Source organism: Platalea leucorodia (genome assembly GCF_965183815.1).
Source record: "Platalea leucorodia genome assembly, chromosome: 14".
NCBI classification, from domain to species: domain Eukaryota; kingdom Metazoa; phylum Chordata; class Aves; order Pelecaniformes; family Threskiornithidae; genus Platalea; species Platalea leucorodia.
Genome location: NC_138836.1, coordinates 1,806,860 through 1,817,132, shown reverse-complemented (window position 1 = coordinate 1,817,132; position 10,273 = coordinate 1,806,860). Strand labels below are relative to the sequence as shown.

The 10,273-nt window shown below is 47.4% G+C and overlaps 1 protein-coding gene across 9 annotated transcripts in view; it reads right to left on the bottom strand.

The window, feature by feature from the left end:
- RECQL5 (RecQ like helicase 5) overlaps positions 1 to 10,273 on the bottom strand; it is a 38,556-nt gene that overhangs the window by 24,614 nt on the left and 3,669 nt on the right. For all 9 annotated transcript variants that reach the window (XM_082326896.1, XM_082326895.1, XM_082326897.1 and 6 more), the window contains 5 exons: positions 9,506 to 10,024; positions 8,668 to 8,773; positions 8,079 to 8,190; positions 5,716 to 5,878; positions 5,280 to 5,362 (listed from right to left, as the gene is read on the bottom strand). In XM_082326896.1, the coding sequence (XP_082183022.1) occupies positions 5,280 to 5,362; positions 5,716 to 5,878; positions 8,079 to 8,190; positions 8,668 to 8,773; positions 9,506 to 10,024 (983 nt within the window). The remainder of the gene's footprint in view (positions 1 to 5,279; positions 5,363 to 5,715; positions 5,879 to 8,078; positions 8,191 to 8,667; positions 8,774 to 9,505; positions 10,025 to 10,273) is intronic.

Sequence of the window (10,273 nt, the reverse complement as noted above, 5' to 3'; positions counted from 1 at the left end):
ATACCAGGCAGGGGGACAAGAGAAATGGCTCCTGTCTTATCTCTGCCACTGTAAGTTCCTGAATTAGAAGCAGAGAATAAACACAGCACTGTTAAAAAACAGAGGAGGAGAGAAAATTAAGCAATTGTCTAAAGAATTCAGGTGGCTTTCTGGAGCAGAGGAGCAGCCACCACATAGAGCAGGGGTCCCTGGCCCGATTTCTACCTACTTGCCTGGGCCTCAGGGGCTTAATGTTCTGCTCTGTACCATTTTGTACCATTGCACTCAGCTGGACCGCTCCTGCACTTGGTATTTAGATGTGCCCGTTGCTCACCTCGGCCGGGTGGCGCCTGCCGCCTTCTGGCATGCAGCAGATCAGGCTGGCCTGAAAGGTGCCCAGCAAATCCCCAGCTTACTGCAGCTCTTCAGTTGCCATTGACTAGAAACATGCCAGTCCCTGGGTCCCTGCTCGCCCCTCACACAAGCTTTTGTGGTTCTGGCTTCAATCATTGCCCACCTGAAGGGACCTGGAACGCCCTGAGCACTAGCGAGGATGGATCCCCTGTTTCGAAAAGCAGAGGGAGATTCAGAAGAGCACACAGACTGAGGCAAGACTGCTTCAAACACAGCAACTTCTGTGCGTGTTAGGAAAGCCTGAGCGAGCCTAGAAGGAACTGCCAGGGAATACAGTTACTGCAGTCCTGATGACACAAATGTTGAAATAGTTTCTTTCCCTGAGGGACCTAAAAGAGACAGCGAGGCCAGCCTCTCCAGCAGAAGCGGCTGAAGTTCTACTGATGTCTTAATGGAATAGCTTCTGTTCTGTAACACCATCCCCCTGGTTTCAAAGTGATTTGCTTGGCTTGTGAAAAACAAGTTTCCTTTTACACACACGCAGCCTCACACATCACACTCTCCCCCTTCTCCCCTCCCGCCTCTCTCCAGCACCATCCCTCTGGTCTTCTTCAGTTAGGAAAGCAACAGGGAGTCAGTTTTATTGCAGCGAACAGCAGTACAAGGCTCTGCTTTGAGTTTATCCACCTAAACTGTCACGATGAAGTTTGGACTGGAGAGCAGCCTTGTCCACAGTCTCATTTGAGACATGGCAGTCTCCTAATGGAGCTTACAATACAGAGCCAGGAAACAAAGCCCGCTTCTCTCCACCACAACCTGCAGCCACCCCCAGTCAGAGGACACAGGGGGCCTTCACTGGCACAGGTGCACGAGTGTCTGAAGCCATGGAGAAGAAGAAGTGTCTGAGTGACAGCTGAACTAGGTCTTTTAACTAGGCTCAAGGCCTTTGATTAGATTAGCCACAGCTTTGCAGGAAAGTCAGCTGTTAATCATTTACTGCAGTACAAACAGGCATCTTCGGTGCCAGCTCCACAAGTCTCCAGGTACAGCAAGGGGGTCCCTCACCGCAGGCCAAGAGCTCTTGGAGGGGGTGCAGAAGAGGCACCAGAAGAAACCCCTACTGCAAACACAACAGCCTCAGGTATTTATAAAATTGCATACAGCTCTCTGATTTCAGGAGATTAACTGTGGTTAGCAAAAGAGACAGGAACTTTCTAGGGCGTACAGTCACGCAGGGCTTCTGCCTTTGGGACTACAGAACCAGTATCTGGGCTGCCTCCTTTTTAAAGGCGAAGGAAGCAATCCAGAACGGCTTTCATGTCCTGTATGCCTGTTGGTTAGAGACTGGGCATGGGGATCTGCCATCATTCCAGAAAACAAAGCATGAACTGAATATATTTGGCTGCTGAGAAAGAAACAAAGACTTCAGCAAACTAAAGTGTGAGCTTGTGCTCCTAGTCAAATGTGACTTGCTGGGGATGAAACACCCTGTACATCACTAATCCTCTTCCTTACAATATTAAGGATGCAGACATAAGGGGCAGCAAGTCAAAGAGATTTTCAAAAATAGCAAAGATCACTTCCTGTATTATGTCTGCAGAGTCATATTTGAGAGAAACTGTGAGATATAATCTGTCCTTTCCCTTGAGAAGCAAAGAAGCTTTAGTAAAACCACAAGATGCTTGCAGAGATGCCTGATGTTCTTCAGAAAGCTGATAGCCAAGTTGTTATGCAAAGTATTAGTGAAAGAGCAAGTGTGTGGAACCCACTGAGATCCCAGTTTAAATTATTGCTGGCCCTAAGTACTTCATAGGAGGAAAACTTACGCTTCCATTGCAGGGTAACAGAAAGCGTTACTAAAGCAGACTCTGTTAACAGGAGACCTTTTTTATATAACTAGACTATTCTAAGCCCTATGGGAGCAACAAGTTGTACATGAAGATCTTTGCTTATTGTTGGTGGGGGGTTTGTTTGCTTGTTTGTTTTTAAATAAGTGTCCATTTCCTCTCCAGTGTTTTCTCGGAGTTTAAGTGCCCAACTCCTTTTTAGAGATCTTTCCAAGGGTATCAAGCAAGTTCTTCCACTGAATACTTGTCTTTCGCGTATAGGCTGTACAGTTGACAGAGACGAAGGGTTCATACTGAACGTGCTGGGAGAGACACTGTATTATATTATTAAAAATATTGATAAACTATGATTAAAATAAAGGTTAACTGCCAAAATCTTGTAAAGGCAGAAGCTTTCCTCTTTACACCTCTGCAGATCTGATGGTGAAACTGGCCTCAGCTGTCTTCTGGTTAATGGTCCCATTTCTGCGGAGGGCGGCTCTCCCTTTGGGAAGAGGGATGCCTGCAGGCACAGACAGCATGCGTGCCTGTGCCACCTTTGGGACTGCGGCTCAGAGCATAGAGAGGCTACCCCAACATCTGACACTGCTCTTGTCTGCCTCCAGCAGGGTGGGAGCCAGCATGTCATCGGTGCAAGAGGCACCCTCAGTTCTGGAAGACCTAAAGAGGCTGATTGTAACAAGCGACTGGGCTCTCGGAGGGCTAGTGGTGATTGGCGCCTTCTGTCTTGGTTTTGTTGCTCTCCTCTTATTTGCTGCCATCTTTGGGTGCTGCTCATCTCCAAGGCACAAACAGCGAAGCTGAGGTGCAGTACTTAGAGGCCTGCAGCTAAGCAAGAATCAGCCCAGCTACAACCTGATTGCGTTGCTCATAGAAAGCTTCCTCCCCGTCTCTCCCTGGGTAGTTATTTCTCCCCTGCATCAACAGCAAGGCACCAATGCCAGCAAGTTGTTCTGCAGGTCCACAGCAAACTCAAGACATGAGGCTGGCTGTTCTCGGAAACTGCACGACTAGACAAATACCGAAGTCAACTCACCCCTGCCTGATTTTCATCTTTCAAGCAAAACCACCGCTTAGAGGCGGCAAATAGTCAGCTGCTGCCTAAAACTGATAAAGATTGCTGCTGCTGCAGTTACAAGGGGTTTTTTCCATCTTGCAAACGGGCAACCAGAAACTCTGACCAGCAAAAGCTTTGTCTAAACCCACTCTCTAAAAGCAGCTTATGCCATTGTTCTCCTGTCATACTTGGACAATAGCCTAAATATACTATGCCAAAACTTGCTTGCCAGGATACAAGTCTGTCTTTATTTGTTCTTATTTAGAACACTGCAAGGTTAGAGTTTCAGGTTTGCTTTCACTGTTCGGATAGTGAATAGGACTGTATTAATTCAAAATGTAAAAAAGAAATACGTGGCCTTTCTTCACATAGCATCTTAGTCTCCTGTACAGTTACGAGCAGGGAAGCCAGTCAGTGGTGCCGCAGTATGGGACTCGGGCACGCATGCGGCATGTTACACAGTAGGAAGAATGTACCAGGCTGGGGGAGGGAAGATAAAGTATGGGAGATGTGTGGTTTCTAATTAGGTCAGTGATATTCCCTTATGGAAATCTCTCTTTTATGTACCCAGTGAAATCCTATTTCCACTACTGTTCATCCAAGCAAAGGAGAATGTTTTCTCTCTGTCCTTGCTCAGTTATTCCCTCACTGCTGCAGTGCAATTCTAGAGAAGGTCCTCACTTCAGAGAGCAGTCAGGCTCTTTGCAGCCTGCAAGAAGTGGGAGATGCTGTAAGGTGGTTACACGGAGCCTAACTCATGCCCTCGCTGGGACGCCACCCTGCAGCGTCCTGTGACCGCTTCTGGCTTGCGCAAGGTTAGTTCGGTGATCCCACTCCAGCTCTTACGGCACTAGTGTCCACTCCAAGAAATGACCGTCACGACTAACTCTACTGATAACCAGCTTAGGAATCAAGGAGAAATAGATCCCAGACAAGGTTTCCTGAGGTTAGCATCTAACCAGATGCTTACAGCTGCCTCTCACGTTATACAAAACCCAGACACAAACAGCCAGCTGGCCACTCTTGCTGTGAGCTGGTGACACGCACCAGAAGGAGCAGAGCTGCTCAGCCAAGTTAAGTGGATCAAACTCATAGCAAGAAGCCTCCTAGTAGCTACTTCCCAGAATCACCTTGACTTTGGGCAAAGAAGTGTCACCTTCAAGTGCCCCAGGACTCAGTGTTGTGCCATACTTCAGTACAAGCAAGACTTTCCCAGACCACCCCCATAAAAAGAGGGTTTACCAAACGTGATCACAAGGAGAGAACATGCTCACCAAGGCATTGGAGAAGCAGCACATGTTACGTTCACACTGAAAAAGTTGCCCTAGACACAGGTGTGAAAAATGAAACAAAATGCAGACTTGAAAGGAAGGCACAGGTTGACCATTTTCAGTTAGTGAACACATATTGCTCTCTTACTGGCAACATTATAGCTTTGATGTCTTATCCAGCACAGAATAGCAATTAGTACAATTACAGCTTACAAGTCATGAACTACACCTAAACAATGCATGTTGCGGTTGCTAGTCTGCATTTAGATTGGGCACATCCATAATTTGGGCCTGTTTCTGAAACATTCTAAGCACCATCAGCTCCTCCTAAGGTCAATGAGAACCAGGGATACCTAGTACTTCGCAGAGTGGAGCCCCTGAGATTTAGAGAAACATCAAATCTAAATGCTTCCATCCCATGCTATCAGACGGTCCGTCTCCTTAGAAGAGAGATGAGGTAGTGAAGGAGCAGAGTCAAAACAAAAGCAAATGCAACTAAGCCAACCCATCATCAAACACAGTAAAACTCATAGCCATAGGAGTTACAGTTTAATGTCACTGTGTCACTTGGTCAGGCTCCAAGACCAACATCTCGGTTAACTCGGAGGCGGGAGTGACTGAGAGGTGTCGCAGGGACACCTTCCTCAGTCCAGACAGCAAAATATCAGGCGATTCATGCAGTATTCCCTTTTTCCTGGACATGCAAGATCTCAGCCGTGACAGGGCATGGTTTCCCCAACATTAAACAGTGTTTGCAAGAAGTACACTCACCCCAGCTCCTCGCAGAAGTTGACAATGGCATCAAAAGCTGTCATCGCCGCTTTGTCAGATTCTTTTAAGGTGCCTTTTTTTTCCTGAAAGTAGACGGGGACAATAGCTATAGCCTTCAATTTAAATATAAACAGATAAAGTAACTCTAGCGATGACCAAATCCAACCCTTCTGATCAATATGGCAAACAGGCACCGACACCGCCCTGTCTCTGCTCCCCCGTGCCTCTCTGACGGAGCTGGAGCTGGGTCTGGCAGCCCTTTCCCTTCCTGCTTCCCTCCCCTTGCTGTCCCTTGAAACAGGGCGACAGACAGCTCCAGGCCCAGACAAACTCATTCCATCTTTGCACATTCAGAGGTCACTGCAGGCAAGAGGCAAACCAGATCAGAGCACAGGCAGCGTATCTCGGCAGGTGGATACTATTCTGCAGATCTTACCTGGATGTTAGAGAGCTCCTTCTTAATCAGGAAGCTGACTTGATCCCGGTCATTCCTTGAGTAATAGAGGCGGCAGCAGGATGGCTTCCCATCTCTCCCCGCTCTGCCAGACTCTTGGTAATATCCAGCCATTGACTTAGCGATATTCCAGTGGGCAACAAATCTGCATGTGGTAAGACAAGAGGAAACGTAAGGCTGCAGGTTTCTCCGATCACTGCATACATGGTTGTGTTGTTCGTGGACATGAACAACAGCAAAAAATAGGGCAGCAAAAGCATAAAAGACAGAGGACTTAGCAGAGCAAGGGATTTTGCACGCAGAAATTTAAGTCCTCTTAATAGGAGGCACGAGGACAGCAGCAGAGCTACAAGGAAACAAACGCATCTGAACAACGTGTGAGCAGGATGCCCCCCCAAATGGATGGAAACGAACGGGCGCATGAGTATCCCAAACGTGCGTGCAATTGCACAGCTACGAAGAGTGAGAAAAAGGACATTGATTTAAGGAGTTCGGGAGATTTTACCATAAAACAGAGCATTAATTAAGAAGTCCTATTTATTTTGTGGAGCACAATTTGAACATTACAAAACACAATTTGAAATACTCGATTTTAAAAAGACACTTCTTTGCCAACAAAATCTGCATGGGAAATTCTGCCTCACACGCTCACTTGTTGGGCACCCTTCCCAGCCAGCGAATACGACTACGAATCGTTACTAAACTGTACATAATCTCTGAAGGAAGGTTTTCAACGCACCACTGCAGGACTGCTTTAAACCTGCTCGCACCTGAATATTCAGCAATTCAGCTTATACCTGTGCTGAGAAGATTTTACGGTACGGTAACGCTGCCAATGTTTTACATACCAGGCTGCCTGGACACCAGCATGTCCCAGAGGCGGGTATGATGCGTGTGGGTGTGGCAAAAGATTAAATGACAAAAGCAAGCAAACATGTTTCTTCAAATACAAACACTCCAGGAACAGGCCAGGCAGGAAGCATCGGAGCCCTACATATTTATTCCCCATCAGGAAGTTTACTGAAGGAATTGATAAATAATCTCAAGCAAAACTGAATTAGCAGTGAGTTAGAGGAGCAGATTCCATCAGAAAAAGAGACAACACCTTTTGTCCAGAAGAGTCACCTCCAGGGCTTGTCAGACCTGATCTCACTCGATAAGATACGCATGAATGCTCAGAACTCTGCCAACATAGAGCGAAGGCTAAGCAGCAGTGCCTTGTTGCCTGAGCTCGGGTATCATGTCCTTTAAACTATTAAAAAACATCCTGTAAAGAGTCATTTTAACTCCATTCCTTGGAAACTAACCGGATTACAAGCACGTTTCAGCTATATTTCACTCTCAATCAGCCCTATGCATTTTGCTTACTCTGCCCTTTTGTCATGAGCGCTGTACTGAACAGGGCAGAGTGGTTTCAGCAGGTCATTAATTCATGCTGCTGCCCCAGGAGCCTTCTCATTTCTGTTGGGTTACAGGCATCAAGCAGTAGAGTAGTCTGTCATGGCTACGGGATCCTGTTATCTGTCAGCACGGGGACACGGACAGAAGGATGGCGCGGCTGTGAACCGATGGGATTGTCTCAGTGATGTCCTCTCCCACGGTGTGCAGAGCAACTGCTTTGCGTGGATCTGAGAGTAAAGATCAGGTGTGTGGAGCTGTGTGAGCTGCACCGGAGTCACCCCTCTGCTCAGTGATCCCAGCTCACAACACTAACTCAGCACAGCTATACTGCAGCGCAGGAATTCTAACAACACAGAGCAACTGTGGTGACAGTTACAAGTCCCAGAGGAACAGCAATTGAAAACATGTGCAAAGTTTCTGTCCTTGGACTACAGCTGTAGTTTTTATATGGTTATTGCCATTTGTGAACTGCCATTTTTTTTCCCCCATTGCACTGCAAAAGGAGATCTCTAAGAAAAGCTGGCTCTGACTATTTTGGTAGAGGGTGTATGAATTATTTTAGGTTCAGATTTTCTTCCCACTGCTTTTTAACAGCAACGGTTGCATTAAGGGAAGTGAAAGGCACAGCTGTGATTGCATCGAGATGGCTCTTTTTGAAACCCTGGAGGGTGTGGCAAGAAACAAGCATTCCTCCAGTTTTGGTTTTGAAGATGCCTGGCAAAGAGGAGCTCTGGTGCCTTGTTTTGAATTTCTTTACAAAACCCTTCCAGGTTTGTTTTTGCTGCTTCTAAGATAAAAACCCTCCAGCTCTGTTTCTGTGGGTTTTAGCAAGTGTTCATCAGGCATTTGAGTCAGATCTATCCGGTAACAGAGAGACAGAGGCTTTCCCTTCCCACTGCTCAGGTTTCAGGCTCTGGTGGTGCACAACACTCAGCCTCACCCACCTAACGTTTGCTTTGTCTACTCCCATTCCAAAACTGATGGTTGCAACAATAACAGGGATCTTCTCCTCCATCCATTCATTCTGGATTGAAGTCCTGTCAGCTGCCTTGAGTCCTGGGAAAGGAAAAAAGAGGGGAGGAAACAACAACAAAACAAAAAAGAAAAAAAAGAAAAAAGAAGAGAAACGACGATTTTCTTCCTCCTCCGTTCCCCCATTGCAAGCCAACCCCCTCACTAAAGCTGACTGCTGTACACACTCCTCTCTGCCCATGTTTAAATTGGCCTGCGATCAAGCAGAAGTCAGCAGCAGCTGTTTCTATTCCAAAGAGAAAAATTCAGATCCCTCCTGGGATAAAAGCAGTTGTTATATTTAGGCCATGCAAGATCCAACAAAACCAACAGTTGTGGAGCGAAGGGAGTGCCGTTCTGTCGAAGGCCCCGCACTTACCTCGCGGACCTGCGTGAGCATCAGACACGTTGCAGACCATGCCTAGAAAGCTGTTCGCTAGGTAGCCCCAACCCAGGCCTTAACACAGCAAGTACAGTTGGGTTCTACCAGCTACCGAGAGCTGCAGGTGCAGCTTCCAGTACCTGCGTGATACGCCTTGGCTTTCACCCCTCGGTAGCACAATTCAATGGCCAGCTGGTCACACACATCCCTCATCCTGCAGTACACGATGCCACAGCCGGAGTACACCTGGGCAGACAGGAGAGAAAGTCCGTGACGCTGAAGCCAATCAACAAAGCTGCAGTCATCGGTATGGCGGAGACAGGAGGGACGCCTAAAGCTCATCCCTTCCCCAAGCCGATTCCCCAGCACCTGAAAGATACTGTTGCAGCACAAAAGTAAATCAGACATAAAGAGAGTTTCCTCACAGGTCCAACAAGGCCTAGCATCAACCAAATACGGTCCCCCAGTCCTCTCCCAGTGGGCACAAGGCAGGAAGCAGTCTCCCTCCGCCTTACAGATAAAGTCAGGTGCAGAGGCTATAACCGAGTTGCTGAGAGTTGTTTTGGAAATTAGTGTTAGAGCAGGAAATCCAATACAACCCTCCAAATGCTTCTGTTCACCCTCGCCACGCTAGAAAAGCGGAACACAATTGAACATACAATGATCGTCTGGGACGTGACAAACCACGACAGAAATACTAGTCGCATATTCCTAATCCATTTTCTTTTAGACCAACCCCTTTCTGAGGACACCTCCAAAAGGAATGCAGCCTTCGCATTCTACCTATTTTAGAGGAACTAAAAAACATATGTGAGCACTTTCAGAGGAACTAAAAAAATATATGTGAGCACTTTCCTTCCAGGGACCTCGTCCTTCCCTGCCACAGACCTGTCGGGGCCATACTAACCGCTGGAAGGTCAGTGGCCGTTAAGGTAGATTTTGTTTGATTTGGCCTTCTTCCCCAAATGTAAAACCTACCCCAGTGGTGTTCTTCACTTCAAGAGCCTTCAGACAGAAATCCTTCAAGTTGCCGTATGGATCCGTCAAGAGCTCTTTGAACTGCACATCATAGAACAAGTTAGGTCTGAAGCAAGGAGTCTTAAACGTGGAAAGTGGCTGCTTCAGCTTAAGCGCTGCCACAATGTCCTCCTGGACCTGCTTGGTGGCGGTGGCAGTCAAGGCAACGCACGGCGTATTGGGTATGCGAGTGCGCAGGGTGCCCAGCCGTAGGTAGTCGGGTCGGAAGTCGTGTCCCCACTGGGAGACGCAGTGCGCTTCATCGATTATCAGGTAGGACAGGAGGTTTCGGGACACCAGAGAGTTCAGCGTAGGTTGGAAGGAAGAGGCGGCTGCCATCTCTGGGGTGATGTACAGGAGCTTTACCTGGGGCTTCTCACTTGCTAAGTCAGCCAGGATGGTCTTCTTTTCCTGGGCAGAAAGCTTGGAGTTCAGAGAGCAGGCTTTGATCTTCAGAGCCAGCAAGTGATCCACTTGATCCTAGAGTAAATACAAAATTAAAATTAAACGAAAAGCAAATGGATGTAAAGAAAGCCACCATCACCAAGAAAGACTACCAGGGAGATCCAGGTGAGGCCCCAACTTCCACCTCCAGGATCGGGCAACATACACCTACAGTCTGAGTACTTAGAACTGCAACTCTAGATGCCTTCATCTTCAACTGTGAGCGTATCTGTCCAGCTCTAACAGCATTTTTGTGCATCCATTCACTTTAAGACAGTTGTTTTG